This window comes from Corvus kubaryi, unplaced genomic scaffold (genome assembly GCF_017639235.1).
Source record: "Corvus kubaryi isolate FWS band 111438036 unplaced genomic scaffold, C.kubaryi_AGA036_p1.0 78, whole genome shotgun sequence".
NCBI classification, from domain to species: domain Eukaryota; kingdom Metazoa; phylum Chordata; class Aves; order Passeriformes; family Corvidae; genus Corvus; species Corvus kubaryi.
Genome location: NW_024582065.1, coordinates 6068896 through 6089256, shown reverse-complemented (window position 1 = coordinate 6089256; position 20361 = coordinate 6068896). Strand labels below are relative to the sequence as shown.

At 44.2% G+C, this 20361-nt stretch overlaps 1 protein-coding gene across 3 annotated transcripts in view; it reads right to left on the bottom strand.

The window, feature by feature from the left end:
• Positions 1–20361, bottom strand: part of ABL1 (ABL proto-oncogene 1, non-receptor tyrosine kinase) — a 77924-nt gene that overhangs the window by 27399 nt on the left and 30164 nt on the right. Inside the window, exon 1 of one of the 3 annotated variants that reach the window (XM_042052234.1) lies at positions 4409–5005. The exons of the other annotated variants lie outside the window; for them this stretch is intronic. Coding sequence (XP_041908168.1) covers positions 4409–4493 — 85 coding nt within the window. The 5' untranslated portion in view covers positions 4494–5005. Of the gene's footprint in view, positions 1–4408; positions 5006–20361 lie in introns of those variants that run through there. 3 annotated transcript variants of the gene reach the window in all.

The window sequence follows — 20361 nt, the reverse complement described above, 5'->3', positions numbered from 1 at the left end:
CCCTGGTGATGTGGCATCTCCCACTCCTCCAAATGATGATTCCATCATCTCAGAGGTTTTACTGTTGTTTTTTGTTTTGTTGGCTTGTTTGCAGGTTGTTTTGTTGGATTTTTCTGCAAGTTCACTCTTACACAGACCTGCAAGCTCTACCTGAGCTTATTCACTGAGTTTGTTCCATTTATAACCCCTTAGTGTTTCTCCACTTTCTCCAGCCAGCTAATCACAGTTGTAGATGGATGGATGGAATGGCAGAAATTTGAACTTTCTTCCTAGATCTGCCACTAAGTTCTGCCTGACCTTAGACAATAACCTCTGGGAGAGGAAGGGAGAAGAGTAATCAGATTCAAGTGAACTTCAGTGACACGTCAGTATTTCTGACAACTTCACTTTTATAGCTTTTGGTTTTGTTTCCTTACTAAAGCAGCAGAAGTAGGGAAGTGTGCCCGATTCTGAGCCCTGGGCAGGGAAAGCACCAAGCAAGAATCATCAAGATTTACTGTTATATTCCCTTCTTTTACGAAGCAGCCCCACAGACTGCTCAGGGAAGACTGACATGACTGTGGATGATCTGTTTTAGGTCTGAAAACAGTTACAACTTTTCCTGTGAAATGATAATCCTTTCCTAACCACATCCCATGGGAAACCATAGCAAGCACCATCAGCCAGATTTTTTAGTAACGATGGAACAAATAAAAAACACTGGAACAAGCACAGAACTAAGAAGCCACTACGAAGCCAGAAATGTGTATAATAGCAAGAATTCTACTGAGTGGTGGTAGATGAGAGGCCATGAGGTGAGGAGCAGAAAACAGTCAAGGAAGAGAGGAAACAAACAGAAGGGAGGCAGCAACTCCAGGTTTATGCATTTTCTCTCCCTAACAGGGTGACCAAAGCCCTGCCTGCTGATCCCAGTGACACTGGGGCAGATGAGTTGCTGTGCTGCTGATTTAGGTCTGGCTTAATATGTGCCCAAATGCATTACAAAAATCCCTCTCCAGGAACAGGGAAGTGGCTACAGGTTGCTGCTCCTCCCCAGGCTTGTGTACTCTAGCTGTAAGAAGACATGCTAAAAAAACCAAATTAAAAAAAAAGGAAAGCCAGTCTGACAGCTGGCAGGACAGGAGTCTTTTCAGTGAGAAAACAAAAGGACTTTACTAGTGCACCCAAAATGTTTTTTTTTTAAACTTCACAGAGAACACTGACAGGTTTTAAACAAAGCTTTTGCCTTTCAGTGATAGAGCCAAGCCCAAAAAGGCAGCAAGACTATTTCAGCCCCTATTTGGGACATGGACACGTTCTGTTTTCCTGATCAGATTGGCAGCAGTACTCGCTCTGCCTCTTCCCTTCTACTCTTTACCCTTTCTTGGTGTGAAGTGGGTGAGGAATTATTCACTTTGGCAAAGGCAGAAAGGAGAAGGCAGATGAGAGAAATTCAGATCTGTCACATTTTAAAATAATATTTACTAGTGGGAATAGAAATGAGGGCAAAGAAATGCCCAGCTCAAACACCCATATGAAAACTCAGTCATTGTAAGAAGCAGTTTGAACTTATTTTTGATCAACTTAAGAGAAGATTTCAGCCTTTTCAGGGAGCAAGACAGTCTGCCCTTGCACAGCAGCACATGGCTACGGGCCATAGCACCTGCGAGCCCTCCACACCACACACAGAGCATCTCCCAACAACCCTCGTTCCTGCAAACTAACAGAGCATAAAAGCCTTTCAGAAGGGACCACCATGAAAAGAAAAACCACATTTCTGATTACCTGGTCAAAGGACATGTACACCTACACATGTGCCTTACACCAAATCCAGACTCAGAACAGTAGTCTCAAAAAGTGTGTTTAAAAATACAACAAAGAGACTTGATTTTGCTACATCCCATGCTATTCATCAATCAAGAATCAAGAACTGAATTGTTTTTGTTAACATATAAATACAAAAATAAGGAATTAAGTAAAATTTCAGCTATTCCCCTGGCTGCAACTGGTTTTCCAAGCACCTAATGGACCTTTCAGCCTTTAAGCCATTATGTTTAAGGTTTCCTGATCTATTATAGTAAAGAAACTTACAGCTTTCCATACAATTAAGATAACAACAGCAGAGTTAAATCCTCCAATGATATCACCACCATCTCATTAATTCTTTCAGAAGCTTCACAGAGGCTGAGTGATGTGCATGGAAATGAACTGGCCATCACAGGCTGTTCACAGGGATCCAGGAGCAATGATCTGGGGTTTCTGACCCTTGACACAACCCTGTCCCCTTCTCATGATCTGCCAAGCTTAAAATAACAAATCCGTATGTCAAAACTTGTTACATTCTTAAGGGCAACACAAGCAAATGGATTTCACTTGTGCTTTTGGAATTCAGAAGTTTGGGACAAGCCACCACCATTCTTTTGGAGGAGTCCTCAACAACGATTTCAACTTCATAGTAATATTTATAAGAAAGTGGCCCAAGAATACATTCAGCTTTAGAAAGGAGTAACAGAAAATCCTACTTTTTTAAACTTCTTTTTTCTTAGATGAGTATCTCACCCTGCTCTCCAGGAGTTCACCCATCAGTTATGGGGGTTCTGGGCTGTCTATGACCTGACTGCCACATTAAATTTGCAGTTGCCACATTTGTACACTTTTAACACCCACTCTGACACTGCCTTTGGGTTTGCCCCATGCTGAGCTGAGAAGTGAGACTGAGCTACTTCGAGAGATCGTTTAAAAGTGGTTTCAACGTGCATTTCCCATTCCATCATTAAAAAAAAAAACGCAACCACAGTCTCAGGGAAGCAAAAGGTGGAAATACTACAATATTAATTGTGTCCAACGTTCTTAACTCATACTGCCTATACGGCCAAGTCAAACCATGCTCTAATCCTATTATGCAACTGCATTGCAAATTGGGATGGGGGGGAGTGGTTGTAATGAACACAAAAGAGAAAACTTGCAAAAAGAGTCAGGGCAACACCCTTGTAACATCATCCTTTAACATTCATTTCTGCAGAGGGAAATGAGGCCCCAGATGCTCTGCCTGTTCTCCCAGGGCTGTGTTGAAAGATCCAGCAGCACAGACAGGAGGCCCAGAACAGCTTGGAGCTCCTCAACACACAGCCTGAGCAATACCAGAGGCAGGGGACACAGACAGAGGTTTTGTACACTTAAAAGATCACAGAAGAATTCAGTCACATAAAAACATCAAAATTACTCATGCATCTGCCCACCATTTGGTTTCTGAAACTTTAAGTAAGCAGAAAAAGTCCTCTGGAAACTGTTCTTTGATTTTAGAGAACATAAAATTCCTCAGAGTCACTGAATGTATCCAATAAATACAGACTCTTGATCCAAAACTTCTTCAAGTGAGTTTGCCATGAGCAGCCATTTGTAGATTTTGAGATTCCTAACTTACTGAATTTCCGAGGGCCGTTTCTGCACTGAGTATTTGAGAGTCGAGCAACAGCAACTTGCGATAGGCCCCTGGAAATCAGCTGCTGCCTTTCGTGCCTCTGATTTGATGAGTTAGCACGGTCCTCCTGGCAGAAGGATTATTTTTACTGAAACAACATCCAGCAACACAAAAGGAGTTGAAGGAGCCCGGACCAGTGGGATGGACACAGCCCTGGGAATGCTGCAAAGGGGCTGAACAGAGGGACCACAACGCTGTTCCACAGGCAGGGTATGAAGCCACGTCAGGGTGAAGATCTTGCCTGAGGTCACGCCAAGCAAGACCTCAGCCCCAAGTCCCCTCGCCCAGCGCGGTGCCTCTGTCGCCCAGGCTTTCCATCCAAACCAGCTGAGTCCATATGTTTAACATCATAGTGTCTACAAGTAACCACGGGTGTGACTCAAAAATCACTTTTTAAAAGCAAACATGCAAGAAAATTTGGTTAAATAAATGCCTGTGGAAAGCACACTAAGAAGGGGGATATCCAAAATGGACCAAGGCACTACGTATTAACGCACGCTGAAAATATTTTACCGATGGACTCATCTAAATTTTCTTCTTGAGTATGGAGTTGGGTTTTTCACGTCCAAAATAAGGACGATTCCCCCACCCCACCCCGCCCCCCCCCCCAGAAAAAAAAAAATAAATAAAGCTGAGGCCTGAAGATAGGGATTTGTTTATGGGCTCGGCAATAAGATCACTTGACATTTTACAACCATAAATGGTAGAGCCGCGCTCCCTCTGTAACTGCATTAATGAAAGGCACCTGGGTCCGCACGCCGCCGACACCGCTCGGTTTTTCACTCCCGCACGGGAAAGCCCAGCCTGAACCTGGCCAGTTCCAAACATCCCCCCAAACCTGGCCCCAACTTGCAGTCGAGGGATAAAACTCGTGTCCGGGATGGTGGTGATGTGATCGGGTTGTGCCCCCGGGAGCACGTCCCAACCCCGGCCCCTGTGGGTACTCACCTTCCAGGTAGCAGCTAGAGGAGGAGGAAAGCCCCTTCTTCGATTTGCAACCCACCAATTTCAAGCAAATCTCCAACATTTTCATTTGTTAGAGTTTGGCTTCGGCTGTCTGGTTTCCCTTCCCCCCCTCCTTCAGCTTCTTCTGTGTGGAATTATCCGTTAGAAGTCTAAATTAAAAAAAAAAAAAATCTAAAAAGATCCGATAAAAGTCTAAAAAGTCCAGGAGAAGTCTAAAACATATCCAGGAGAAGCCTAAAACAAAATATCCAGGAATATTCGACGAAATCCAGCGCTCCGCAAAGCATTACAAGGGCGAGCCCGAGAGGCGGAAAATCCAGGGGCCCCGCACCTCCTCTCCCGGGGAGTTAACTCCAGCCATCTTCCCTCCTTCCCAACTCTTTTGGCGGGAGAGAGAGGAAGGGAGAGGGAAAAAAAAATAAAAGAAAGAAGAATAAAAGCAGAAAGAAGGGAAAAAGCGAAGCCAACCAAGTTGGGCAGAGTCAGTGGTGCCGGCCGTGCGCGGCAGCCGCCGGGCGCTGCTGGGGCTCCGCTGCCAACAAAGGGCCCCTCAGCCGCCGCCGGCCTCCATGACATCAGGCAGCCAGCAACGCCCTCGCTCCTTAACCTCCTCCTGCCTGCGCCTCTCCCAGCGCCGCGGAGGCCGAGGGGGGAACCAACAGGTTCGGGAAAGCGCGGAAAAGGCGGGATGGAGGCGCGACGCCGCCGCGCTGGCGCTTTGTGCGCGGCCGTGCCGCCCAAGGAACCGCGGGCGCTCGGCGAAGTCTTCAAAGCGCGTCATTTCACAGCCCATTAAGGGGCTGTTCAAACACCGCGCCTGCAGCGGGGAGAGGCAACCCGAGAGCGATGCCCATTTGTAACCCGGCTCAAAAACGGCGGGGGAGATGCAGCTCCTTCCCAGGGATCCTGTCTTAGCATCTCTGCGCTAATTACAGGCACAGGGATTCAGGTTTCGGCTCATGCGGTTACACACGGAGGACGCTGCTCCTCTGGCACACGGGCCCAGAAGTTCTCGCTCTCCCACTACCAACTCTTCTTTTCCCCTACAAACTGTGCCCTTCCCCTGCATGTTTCTCAAGACTACACGCCAGTTAATGCTCTCTGGTTATGCATTTTTTATAGATTGTTTTCTGGCATTATTGTGTGTGCCTGTTTAAAACAACCATCATTTTTGTTATATATATTATCCATCTATCCATCCATCTGTCTCTCTCTAAAGGAGATAGCATGTTGGGTATGTATACAACTGCATTCTTTCCACTCAAAAATCCTCTTTTACCTCCCAAAGCTTGGGGTGCTTTTGCTACTTGGAGCAAGAGGTGCTCAAGGGTGCAGAGCTCATTAGGGGCACAAAACATAGAGCCTGGGGAAAACGGCCTGGGAAGCTGATCCCAGCACAAACCACACCGCGACGTGTGGAGTCCCTGGTGTGTCACACACAGAGTCAACAGAGCAGCAAATCTTCGTTTTTGTCCCTGAAAACTTGCCTTCACATCTGACAGTTTATTTTGGCAAGGTTACTGACTAGTGCTCATGGTCTTTTGCCCTCCAACATTTTCAAACATTGAATACTTTAGGGGAAACTCTGCATGCTTCCAGCATCTGAGGTCTGTGCCTCCGAAACAGCAAACATTGCTCAGACTTTTTAAACATTATTTTACAGCATCATTTTGCCTCAGTCTTCTGATCCATGGGATGAAAACATGAAAGACAGCTGGGAAAAAAATCCTTGATCTCTCAACCCATATTGAACTGCAATAAGAGCATTTGCTTTTTTTTTTTTTTTTTTTTTAATACCACAAGTCACATTTCTAGCAAAGAAATAACAGTAATGACAGCATGATGTTCAAAGTGCTTTCACACTTTTCTCAGAAAACATGAATATTCCCATTCAATACACCAGAAAGCAGGTAGAGAACTTCAACATTTCCTCAATTCAGACAGTTCAGCAAAGAGCTGAGGCTCCAGATCCCATCCCCACTGCTGGCAGCCTGCATGGACATTGGGAAGACAACAATACAGTTCTCCCCACCCTCTCCCCACTTCTGGAGAATTTCTGTTTTATGGAAGCACCAGAGTTTTAAGAGAAACCAACACCTATCGACTTGTTCCTTGCCAGCCTAACAGGGAACTTGTGTGCAACTGTACTGGGGGAGGGAAAAAAAACAGAAAGAAAAAAAGGAGGAGTTAAACACAGATTTGGAGGAGAAAGGTTACACAAATCACCGGAGGATCTCAGTCCTCACGTGCTTCAGCCCAGTGTCATGTTTAGGGAACTGGGATGAAGTGAGGTTTTAAGAGCAGACCAAGCATCTTGCACACAACTTCTTTTCCACGTGACGAGCATCCCCATCCCTATCCCACTTCTCCTGCAGCTGTAGGAACACAGAATCCCCAAAGCATTCCCTGGCAGTACAAAGGCTGCCCCCCATGAACACCACCCACCCATTATAATTAAGGTTAATACAATGAGTGCCAGCAGAATTAATGCGGATTACATTTGTGATGAACTCCTGGGGTTCTTATTCCTGAAGAAGAATGCCTCATCTCAAATTAAATTAACCCACTTGCAGAAGAACCTCAGTGTAGGAGAAACACATCCACTTGGGGAGTTAAACACAAAGAGCTATCCGAGATAACTTCCTCTATAGATAAACAAATTAATTCCCTTTACGCTTCCAGGCAGGCACGCTTGTGTGGTCCCTGTGCTACAAACATCATCCTTCAACGTTTCCTCTTTTGTGTCATGGCAAACTGAGCTGTAAATACTTTGAGCAAATACCCTCTGCCTTTCCTGAATGCCATGAAATTAACTGGTGATACAGAAATAAAAGCCGTATTGGTAGTGTCACACAACATCTGCCACTCTTACTGCTGCCAGCTATTAATCCCTCTCACATTTGTTTGTCATATACACATCTTAGAATAAGATCAGTCGTGAAACGTGTGCAGATTTCTGGACTACGGCGACTGATGAAACCTTTGACTCAGGCTCTCTGCTGCAGAATGGCAAAACAATTTGGTTGGGAGAAGGCTCAGAAAGTCTCCAGTTCCAGCTCCTGCTCAGAGGGAGGCTATCTCTCTACATCAGGATTTTCCAGGCTCTATGCAGCTAAACTTTAACCGAATCTGCTGGGCAGTTAAACACTTCTTACCTCTCATTCCTACCAAGCTTTGCCTTGTTGCTAGTTTTAATTGTTGCTTCTCCTCCTCTTGCTGTGTGCACCTCTGAGAAGAGTCTTCCTAGCCACCAGTTGGGTGCTTATGAAAGCACTGGGACCCCTTCCATCCCCTCTCTCCCGACCAGGCCAAGGCAGCTCCCTCAGACCCGGGGGGCACCGCCAGCTCCAGCCCCTGCCAGGCTCCCCTCCAGGGTCTCGGCATCTGCTACAGGGGAAGGAGCTCCAGATGTGGCTTCACAAGAGCCAAAAAGAGGGAAATAATCACTTCCCTCGACCTGCTGGCTCTGCTCTCACTAATGCAATCCAGTATCCATTAGCCTTTATTGTTCATGCTCCTACAAGAGCATAAACCTATTTAGCCAATGGCCTTTGTTTGAGCTGCTTCTAGCAGGCAGATATTTTATTCTTTACGTTCTTAATGCTACCCAGAATTTGAGGACAGATTTTTTTCCAAAAGAGAATGATCACACACACACAACAGCAGCAGCGAAAGGACTGGACTCCATGAACAGAAAGTGAGTTTTTGGCATGATCCCACGTGTTAGCAGCTGGAGTGAATTTTGTTGCGATACCATTAAAAACAGCTTGAGTGTTCGTCACCCATTTAAAATCTGAGCTTAATTTTGTTTTCAAATTCTTTTCTGAAACATGGAAAGTTAACAGAGTTTCAAGTCCCAAAGGCTGGGCATTTTTTGATAGGCACGTTCAGCTGATTTGGGATGGAAAAAGTCACTTGAAATAGAAATATCACAAACCAGTGGTTAAAGCAAAGGAGTAAAGGAGCATGCCATAAAAAGAGCAAATTTTTGCTTACAATTAAGTTACCTGTCCTTATCTTTCTCTTCTATAAATGCAGTTGAGAATTTCCCCACAGGTCATAAAGACTAACTCAGTGTCAGCTGTAAAACAGTTCTTTTGTCTCTGGAGCAAAAAAAAAGTCAAATCACATAATTTATGAGATGCATTTTTCGTAGTAAGTGGTAAGACTACATGTGATTTGGGGCATTCATAGGTCACTTTCTTTAGGATTAAAAATAGGTCCATGCCACAGAACGCTCCCATGCTACACAGCTCTCTTCTGATGGCATTTTTCACATAGTGGAATAACACATCCTCACACCATTACCTGATAAAAAATATGTGCATGTGTATATGCAAATGATCAAAGAAGCCTATGTTGAAATCCATGAATGACCACAGCACGTGCTACAGATGAGGCTGTAACAAAGCTGGGCTTTGATCCGACAGCAACATTGCCTGTTTTCCTGGGGGCTAGTCCTGCTTTGTCTGACAGGTTCCAGTTTTCCTTTGGGTTTTCAGATCCTCTACCATTAAACAGCTTCATCCACTCTTAGACACGAAGTGCCAAAGGCTTGGGAAGATAGTGTTGTCAGATAGAGAGGACTAGCAGCTTTAAAATCCTGGCTACGAAACTCTACCTTTTTGGCATGTGCAGCACAAAAACTCTGGTGGAGTCTTGTAGAGCTGTTTGCAGTGAATGCAACAACTTCAGTGAGTCGAGCACGTTGAGTTGTGAGAGCTTTGTTATGGTAGAGAAATTCCTTCTGCCAAAGAAAGCACAGCAGAAGGTGAGTCCAAGATTGACAGGCTTAGAGGTGAGTGCACATCCCACACCCAGCCAGTTAAAAGCCACCTCAGATTTAAGCAACTGTCTCCTGAGTCAGTCACCTCTTAGTCTTACTGATTGTTCAGACACCTTGTAGCTACGCCAAAGGACAAGTGAAAACAAGTCTTCCAGGATACTCCAAAATTCTTCACTTGCTGGGCTATGACAGCACTACCCAAGAAGGCAATGACATTTGGGATTTATTTGTAGTATCTGCCACGTAATGAGCAGAGGGTGACAAAAGTCCTTGCTGGTGTTTTCACACAGAATGTGCTCTACATCAGCCCAGTAAAACTCTCCAAGTGTGTCCACACACACCTCAAGAGAAAGCCCAAGTGACCACAATACTGAGGGATCTCCAACTACCACTTACTTGGTGAGCTCTAGGAATCCATAATACCACTGGCATTAGGAATGCACACCCAGAAAAACCACTCTGCCCAGATGAACCTTTGTGCCAGAGATGTGTGTAAATGCCAGCCTTTCTCTACCACTGCCCTAACTCAGAACCACTCCACCAGTGCTGCCAGCATCTCTCTTCCAGCTTTTTATGTAGAAACCTTGGTCTCTCCTTTTCCAATTCACACACAAAACATTTTTACAGACTGCTGTTCTACCTTCCTGTTTAAGCTCTTCTCGAGATCCAGCTGACATGTTTACAACAGCTAGTTAAAACAGCATGTTAAAAACAAAAGCCTCTTGCTACTACTCTGACCATTCTACAATAGGTATTATTGTAAATAAAATAAAAAAACCCCCACACATGGATTTGAACAAAGGCAAGTTAACACCTGAGGGCAAAGAGTGTTTTTCTTCCTTCGGTCACCGTTCAGAACAGCATGAAAGGCCCTGCAAGAGCACAGAGAGGTATCTGCATGTACAGGGAGATATTAAACACTTCTGGTACTTGGACTTATGAAGTCCCACTCTCATAAGTAGAAACTTCAAAAAAACCAAGAAAAGCCAGGTTACAAAAAGTCCACTGTACACATCAACAGAAAGGCCAAGGATTTTGCAATAAAACATGTGCATTTGTTGGTTTTTCTCCTTGATTTAACAGATGTTTGTTATTTGCAATTTTCATGAGCAAAGGAGGCGGCTGGGAAGTGGTGGGATTTCAGAGATGGGATGTTCAACTGTTTGAAATTCCTTTCAAGCAACAGAGCAGAATCCTTATTTTTTTAAGGTAGTAACAAGGCAGAAGGTACTACTAAATTCCTTCAGTGGTGATCTGTCTTCACAAACTATTAAATTCCTGCAATGGTGATCTGTATTCACTGTACTCATGTGAAAACACAAGATGGGTCATGAGCTCTGCTGGGAATTGCTTGGAGTATTAGCATTGGAAGCCTGCAAGGTTAAATTCAAGTCCAAAGAGGCTCATCACACATCACTGAAAAAGTTTTGGGCCTCTTCCACTGAATGTTTTTTGAAACATCTGCAAGAAAAGAGAAAAAAAGAAGCTTCTTGCACTTTTCAGATCTGAAAAAAATAGCAGTGTGCCTTAAAGATACAAAAATTGCATAAATGCCTACTGACTATAATGACTGAACTGCCATTGTCCAGGCAGTTTATTAAGGTTGCAAAAGAGTGAGCAGGGACTGGAAGTTCCTGTGCAATAGGTAGAATTCCATCAGTTTAGGGATCCTGCTGAAGTTCAGTATTTTCTGCCAGCCCAGGGAAGAGAGAGATCACAGACAGCCAGGACACAATCAGAAAACATACATGCTTGGAAAGGATCAGCAAATAAATTTTAGAGAAATATCTTTGCCAAATACTGACTCAGATCTTGAGTGGGAGCATTTCCGTATCTCTTTTAAATGAAAAGGCAAGGAAATGCAGATGAAAAAGTAAAGGTGAAAGAAGAGGTTAAAATGGGGAGCTCAGGGCTGAGGACTTTGTGGGCTTTTCTTGTGTAAGTCCAAGCACATCCGCAGGAAGAGCCAGAGGGACCAGTGAACAGACCAGTGAACAGGGGTTAGTCCTGGCAGTAACTAAGTGGTTAATGTCTTCCATTCAAGAGCTGAAAAATCTGCCAAAGCAGAAGAGCAGGCCTCGGAGATCAAATTACACATGAGGAGGGGGTGGAAGGGGAGAAGAAGAAAAGAAAACAAGTATTACTGAACCACTGCCGCATGAGACCCAGCGGGGATTAGGAGGAACATGAAGGAGGAGAGGTTTATCCAGGGCTGGCTGTAAACACACGCCTGATCCATGCCCGCACCTCGCCATTCCCACTGCGGGAACACTGACCTGTCCTGAGCCCCTGAGCACGGGCCAACGTGGAAAACCTTCTGTGCATCAGCTGTTGAATTCCAGTGATGGGACCAGCTGGAACTCCTTTCTCCTGCTGGCTCTCCCCACCCAGGCAAAGTGGTTGTGCTGCATTTTCTCTCCCAGCTGGAGAGTTTAGGCTGGGGCACAGATCTATGGACGTGTCCTGCACGCTTTGCCGCTGCCACAAGTGTGGGAATCACCAAAGTACTTGAAAAGCAAAGGGCTAAAAGCCACGCAGAGGAAATAATAATGCACAAATAAACAAATAGTCCATCAAACCTCGTAGCAATTCAACTGCTTTGCCTTGAAGTTGATCGCACAAAGGAGGTCTCACAGCAGTATTAACATTTCCACAGCCATTTCAGGGCAGGTGAAGGTTCCCTTCCCAGCCACACATCCTTTCTGTCCTCACTCAGCTAAGCTTTTCCAGCACTGAATTCACCAAAGATTATCATAATTTAGTGAATTGCAGAAAATTTCAAGTAACACACGCACACAGCAACAGAAGAATAGGATAAATTCAATTGCAGAGATCATTTTTCTCTAGGGATCTAATCCTAGACAGTAAGTGCCTTTGAACACTATCAATATCAATGGGCAGAAACCTTTACAATGTACAGATATTTTGACACTGCAATGAGTGTGCTTTTTTTCTCTTCTTTTAAATTAAATTTTTTTTTAAACCAAGGGAAAAACCCTCAGAAGCCCAACCCAAACCCCCAAATGCCAGTGCCTTCTGTTCAGGAATTCCAGGTGTCACTAATTCATCCACAGGAGAATACATATTATTTTGAGAAAGTAGTAGAAGCCCTTTATAACTATAGAAATAAAAAAGCATCCATATAAGCATAAAACCCACTATATAAAGCCATCTACAGTCACTTGATTTGAATTACACTATTTATCCACCCTCAGGATCTACTCTCAGCCTCCCTCAGATGTGCAGGTAAGTGCCTAGTGCTCCATAGCACTAATTGCTTATTATTCCCAGAGTAAGAAATTAAATATATACTCCCAGAAAGGAAAAGCTTCCAGTTAATTAGAACTGCCTGCAGCAATGGTTCTCTCCAAACAGTTCAGCATTTTATTTTGTTGTCAGGACACAATATAAGAAGTTTTAAGAATCCTGCTGGGACTATGACGTAAAGGCAGGACCATATTTTTTCCTGAGAAGGCTGGGGCCGACAGGAAGAAACTTCAGACAGAAATGAGCTACTTCACCATGAGGAAAGACAAAAGTAAAATGTATATATACACTTCTGTCCTGGTCGAACTGGAGCAGGGATGCAGGAAGAGGTCTCTAATTTGCTCATGCACTGGTGAGCATAAATGGATGCAGTTCAAGTGCTGAACTCTCACAAAGGTTGAATGCTCTTTTCCAATTCCCAAACATAAAAACACATTGAAAGAAGCATTTTAATTTGGATTTTTTTGGAAGAGCTAGGGAACATTCTCCCTAGGTTGCACCATTAAGACAAAGCAAAAGACTGATGCTGAATTCATAAGGGGCAAAAGTTATTAAGCTGAGCCCTTTCAGGATGAGGTTTTTTGGTATGCTTAATCATGCTTGTCATAACTGAATAGAGATTTAGAAAATGACATGGGACTGTGCACTACCTCTGTATGTTTTCTGCCTTTCCAGGCAAAAGTGGAAAGATAAAGGAAGGTGTAAAGAAGAAATCAGTGCTACTGGTCTCCAGTAACCCCAAAAGTTCCTTTCTATTCACTCCCTCTTTACCTGCCCATCATTAATCACAGCCATTGCCAGAGCAGGTATGTTACATGTAGCCTGAGGTTTCCAGCTGATTCTGTCTACAGAAAATAGGGAGAAGTGCCAAGTATCAAGGAATAACAACCACTGGCACCCTCCAAGCCATCCCACCACGCTCCAAAGGGTGAGCTAGACACTACTCTGATGTCAGGCTCAGCTGAGTCACTTCACTGTTCAGGGAAAGAAGAGGATCTTGAGGATGTCCACAAATATTTAAACAAACAAACACAAAACTAAAATACCTGTGAGTGCTCTGAAAACTTGCACAATGGAGCAGCAGGGCAGGAAGCAGGCAAGTGCTACAAACACTGAGACGAGCTGGGAAGAAATCCTGCTGACACAGAGTGAGGGTCCTCAGCCAGTTAACCCCAGCTAAACACAGAGTGCCTTGGTCCCACCTTTCCCATCTTCTCCCTTTTGCTGGCACTGCTGCTCACACAACCATGTGGTGACCCAGTTCAAGAATGTGAAGACTCTCAGCAGTGTATGTTCACACAAGTAACAGTGCTGGCATCATGAGGGGGCCAGCAAAGCTGTTCCTTAATTCAAAATGCTGAGTAAACCATCTGTATTGACAAGTTGTATAAACAGCTTAATCATAGCAACCTTTCCTACTGAGAGAGCTACAAACAAATCCCAAAGAAATAAATGTGAATATAGAACTGGACCAGCTATAGATAGACTTCATCAATCATTCAGAGACCCTCAAATAGACCACAGTTATTCAGTGCTGGGAGATGTCCTTCCACCTGAAATGGAAGTTTTTCATCCAGCCTTGAGTAACTGGCTGCACTCCAGTCTGGATCTAGGGAATGCAGTGCCTCAAATTCCTAGAGAGCTGACAGATACCCAGATATGCAGCAGTGCTGCAATACAGACAACAGTCCCTGAAAACACAGCTTGGTGAGAAGCCCTCTGGAGTAAGAAGTGTCCTCTGCAGCTCCACTCTAAGCCTCTCCTGATTCAGGGGTTGTTCCATGAAGTTCTAGATAGAAGACACCACAACTCTGTAGTTTAATTCATGGCTTTTCCTATTTCTCATTGATTGCCAGTCCCTACTGAGGTCTGATGCCAGTGATATGCAAGTTCCTCTGCCTGCCCAGCCAAGTTAGAGATGTCATACTGAGTTATTACAAGAATAAAGACTAAAAATTAGTGAACTAGCAAAAGCAGCCTGGAATATATAGGAGAAGGAAGGCTCTTGGCTTGAACTGACATCAGGTGAGAATACCCAGAGCAAAAGTCAACAAACTGGTTTTTGTTAGGCCACACATCCTGATTTCCTCCTTTCCTTGGTTCAGCTCAGTCTTTGCAAGTCCAGCGTGACCAGAGGATTTTCAGATGGTGAAAGAGCTGCTGTGTTCCTCTAATCCCTCCCTCCCACATGCACAGCAGTCAGGGTGCCAGGAGAACCTATTTTAAAATTAATCTCAAAGCAGAGGAACATTCATAGAAAGAATCAGGACCAGAAATCTTCAGCAGCTTTGGAGTCAAGGGGGATGAAGCAAAGGCACTGCATGGACAGTAGAGGATATTGAGGAGGTGACATAAAAGGATTTTAAGCCATGTAACACACCATTTATAAAATGGAAAAACCCCAGAGACCATGTGATCTCTCATTTTTTAATTCTACCTGAAGTGTTTATAAAGGACATCACAAGGTCACTGGGAGGATTAGCAGGTTATTGTTTTGGAAAGACCTGATGATGGCTTGGGTCCCTTTTGCTTACACTGTCAACCCCTCAAGCAGGGCCTGGATTTTAAGAAAAAAATACTTTTAGGAAAAATAAAGAAATAAAATAAGGGAAAATTAACTATTCTGCTTCATGCTATGAATAGACATGCTATGATTTTAGTTCCAACTCTTCTTTAGATTTCTCCTATCACTGTGGATAAACAATTACCTGACTTGCATCTCCATTTTTTTTTCCAAATGTAACTACTACAAATCTACAAACTACAAATCAAGTCCCAGCCTCAGGAGCCACTGTTAGAAGGTACTGCATGAATGTGAAACATTCAGTAACACACCCAATACACCAACTTCCAGCTTATAAACCACACTTCTCATGTACTTCAAGGGCACTCACATTCTTTCCATCAAGTGGGGCTGCCTCGTGGCTGTGGCACAGGGCAGGATTTTAAGACTCCTGATGTTGAACTTGAGGGAGGCTTTTCACAGCTCACCCAGGGCGTGCTCGGCATCACCAACACACCCCGCACCACCTGCGAAATGTCTGCACACGTAGAAATTCCAGCAGACATGAAAAGGAGATAGTTCCAAGCACAACAGACCATTTTTTCTCCCCTTGCAGAGAAACACTTTGTTTGCATCCAAGAGAAAGGAGGTTTTCATGTGTTGGAGCACCAAGAAGCCTATCCTGGGAGGAAAACCAGGTATCCCAGGTGACAAGCTGTTCCACATAAATGTGCTGGGCCTCCCTGGGGTCTCCTAGCACAGACAGAGGAGTAACAGAAGCACAGTGAGCTCGACAGCCTGAGGACAAAAGTGCTCCAAACCACTTCAGTCTTGAAAGCTTGAGGAGTCAACATCATGTTAATTGGAAAATACAAAGGCTTCCACAAATGCCTGTGAACACTGATTATTGCCCTTTTCTGAATCCACTCTCTTCCAGCTTCTTATAATATCATAAGAAAAAGCAAACATGAACAGCAATGAGGAACAGCCTATTCTGAAACCACTTCCAGGAACAGGGATTGTTTAAACAAAATACATTAAGTGAAACCATCTGTATTAAGGGTCAAACGCCATCTGAGGCTGAATGTGCAGAAATAGCCATTTTACAAAATTTGGGCAATTATCCCTTTGTTGTTTTTGTTTTTAACATGAATAATCAGTGTGGTAGAGGTGTTACCGCGGGGTCAAAGCTTGAGGAAGGAATTTAACTCCGCAGCTCCCAAGCTGACGGTGCCAAGAAATTATTCCTGTTAATCTTGGTGCTACCCTCTCCCAACATGCTGGGAGAAAGGTTTGCTGAATCCCATGTACAGAGCATCCTCTCCCCAAGCAGTGAGGGGTCCAGGGTGGGGGTCTGGCCATCCATGGCCCTGGATTGCTCCCCACAGAAGGGTCCTCATCCAGCTGCCAGACAGTCATTTGATCTGAATCACAAGGGATGCTGCTTTCACAAGACTTGCTGGCAAAACAGAGGTGACAGAAGAGGCTCAGAGAAGGAAAAAAAAAAAAAGGCAATTTAAAGCTGCAGAGGCACCAAAGATGTGTTTTAAGTCGTTTCAGCAGGAAGCACTAGTGCTGGAACTCAGGGGGATTCAAAGACGGTTGGCCATTGCTAAGGATAAATACTAAACTAAAATATTCGACATTTATGTGGAGCCTATAAATGGGCATCTTGTATGAGACTGACACATTGTACTGTTTCAAATACATGTTGATCCTTTCCCACCCTAAATCCATCCAACTTACCTGAACTTTAATCAGAGCAGCTGGGGAACCTCGGTGCCTCAAAGCAAAGGGAACGGAGCAGATCTTGGACACTAAGCTCCTCATCAAGTATTTATTTAATATAAAGTGTGAACTGGTATCACTGTTCAAAGGGGGAAAGTGCCATGGAGGGAAACCTGCCCTCAAAGATCCTGCTTATTGCATCAACCACATCTGAGTATGGCCTTAGTCACCTGCTGTGGATTTGATAACATCCAATTAACTGCAGAAATATTTCCGTATTCATCACTAGTGAAGTCAGACTGCAATCAAATGTTGCAGCTGCAAAGGCAAAAGCTCATTAATCATTTTTTCTGGAAACCAAGAAGGATGATGATGGAAGGGAAAACTAACATTCATTTGTTTTCAACAAAACTGCTAGCAAGAAGGCCAAAAGAATACCAATTTCTAATTTTTTTAAATTAATATTTACATGCTAACATGTTAATGCCTGCCAGCTCTTTAAGTGGACAAGTATTTAATGGATCCAACATAAATGTATATGCCAGTTATCAGAAGTCAAATTGCACAGCTATGATGTAATGAAATAGCTTTGCTTTATGAGAATGAGGTCACAGGTTTGAAATATCGCCTCAGGTGTAAAAAAAAAAAATAGATTTTCCACAGAAGTTGCAAAACTGTAATGCAATTACTTGCCTAAGCCTAATATTTTATAGAAATTTAAATTCAACTCTAAGATATAAATGAGTCATCGATTTGCATTAGGATGGCTGGGAACCGTATCACTCTTCAATCAACATGAACTAATGAAGCTTTCCTGGTCTGAATAAAACAGCTAAACTGTAGTGCTGAGGTGCATACACATCACAGTCACAAAATGCTTTTATGTTCTTGATAATAAAGTGTCAGAATAGCTCTGAGGGAGCCCAGCGACTGAGCTGCTCCTGCTCAAAAAAACCCAAATGAATGGCAAAAGCCAGGTTTTCTCATTTTTCTTCATCCTCTCCAGAAGCTCATTCTTTTATTTACAGAAAAGTCACTCTGGAAGTTCATCTTGCCTGTAAAGGGCCTGCTTGCTTTGATGCCTCCTACCCTGCCCTGGTCAGATAAACCAACAAACTTCAGCACCTGAAGTTACTCTGTCCCAGCAGGGAAAGAGCCTACCTGGAGGGGAGATTTTTCAGGACTTTTTACTGTGTTCTACTACCTCTGCTGGGAGGAACAGCTTTGTTCTGCTGGCCTGGTAAATGAGGAAAACGGGCTCTCAATTCTGAAGCAGAACCAATAGGAAATATATGAAGCATAAGACACTGTCTTTGACTTCCATGCTAGGCCATTTTCCCTCTTTTCTTTGTATTTTTTCCCTCCAGAAACAGACCATAAAGATTAATTCAACTTTGGGTTTGAGGCACCCAAACACTACAGTGGTTCACACCCCTGAAAGCTTTCAAATAAAACAACCAGCACACCAACATGGTCATGACAGACCTTGGCTGTTTCATCTACAGCAGGAACTGAAAGCACTTTAAGGAGGGTACACCTAATCCCTGAAATGTCCTGCTGTGGATCACTATTGGGTTTGAAGGAAGGAGGTATACCACGTCCCCTTTGTCTAGCCGGGGGTGGACACAGAGAAAGAGCAGCATCCACTGACAGCAAACCTCCCCATGGTGGTGACACAGCTCAGCAAGGACCTGGGCACATCCTTACAAACCACGCAGGGTTCTCTGACAGGACCTGGGGCATCTCCTGGGCCAGATGAGCTGTGCCAAGAGCAATCCCAACACAGCTGCACTGCAGCAACACGCAGCTCGTAATGCTGTGGAAACCATCCCAAATCTGAAGGCGGTTGAAAACGTTAAGGAAAAGGATGAGTGGGGGCCAAACCAAGAGGCTGCCCCCACCTTCCTTCCTGTCCCTCCCCATAAGTTATTCATTAACATACCAAAATACACATATCAATGAAGAATTCATGGAGATTCCCTGAATACCAAATTACTGAGTATAATGGCAAGGAGAACTTGCTTAACACCCTCTTCCAGTTCCACACCCTGTCCCGGGTGGATCACTCATAAAGCTCCACTAGTATTTTACAGCAGCAAACCTGAACCCCTTCCTCACCAATGCCTTCAATGAGTGCAGACCATCTCTGAAGAGAGCAGCAGCCACAAATGCTGTATCTTTAAATCCATCCCCATTTCGTTTTCCAAGTTTCTGTTCGAGCTGTTACAGCTCCCTCAGGACTCCACTGACTCACTGCATTTTCGGGATGACGCAAGCATGCTCTTCTGCACGGCTTCAAAACAGGCTCCAAACATTTCCAGGCAGAAAGTGGCCACCAAAGAACCATGAAAATTAGGTGTTCTTCCTGAGCAGGCATCACCTCACGAAGCAGGGGGCAAACTTCGGTTCCTATCCTTATTGCAAATGGATTAATCACTGGCACTTCTCCCTGGGAATACTTCTAGGAAAGCTTAAGTTTCCACTCTGAATCCTGTGGAAAATATTTTGGTCCTGACAGAACACCTACGAGCACTGGTTCACCACTTCCTCTGACCCATCTAGCTCTGCCCCTACTCCCATGGGCTTGTAGTTCTAGCTCTATTATTGAGTGCAAACTTCTGCTCTCAAGCTGCACCCTTTCGAAGCACCCTGAAAATTTAAAATGACACTTAAATTTTCCAAGCTGATTCCCACCTTTGCAGTTCTATCTTCCCAGCGAGGGCAGGCAGGTAAAAGAAAAGAAACTCTATTCCAGGAGGGAATGTTTAGGGAACAATCCAACAGGTTAAGCATACGTGCTTTTGGGTGGACTCTGTGAAGAGACCTGAAACCACCATGGGGAGAGATGCATGCAAAAAACACTGGATTGGGAAAAGCATTTTCCATGACTCAAGACTGAACTCTGTTTCTCTTCCTTCTGAATCCCTTCACTCAGCTCTTTGTGTTCTCCCAGTCACTGCAAGTCAGCAAACAGCCCTTTTATGTACATTTTTTTTTATACAGGAATGGTAACAAAAGCAAAATAAACACCGGACTTCTGACTGATGTTTGCAGCTTGATAGCAAAGGCAGCTGAAAAATTCTGGTTTCTTGCTTGTAGCCTTCGGCTTTTATCCACTGTGAAAGATTTCACCATGATAAGAGAACTGGAAGTGACATAAAAATGTAAAACTGGATAATGAAGTGGAGAACAAATTTAGAGAGAAAGATGGGTGTCTTGTTTTATCATCTCCACTAACATCGGTAACACACATCTTAGGGAAAAGGCCTTCTTGCTGGAGAGCCTGCTCATTCCATTCAAGCCAAGTTAAGGAAGATAAATGTCTAAGACAAACCTGTTCACACTTCACTCTCTAGAGCAGAATGTGAAAAGCCTTTCCCTACCAGAGGGTTCCTGATTCCTGCCTCGCAGGGAGCACCTGCCATTCATTTCCTCACACTGCAGAGTAACACGTGTTATCACAAACACTGCAATATCTGAGCCTAAGAATATGGAGCAGATGAGGAGCTTGGAGACGCCAGGAGAAGAGCAGGCAGCAGGACCAGAACGTGTACGTGCTAAGAAGTGCAGGATGGCTTCACGTGGGCCAAGAGTTCAGAAACCACAGCCCTGGCTCCATTACTACTGCAAAACGAGGACTTGGAGGGTACC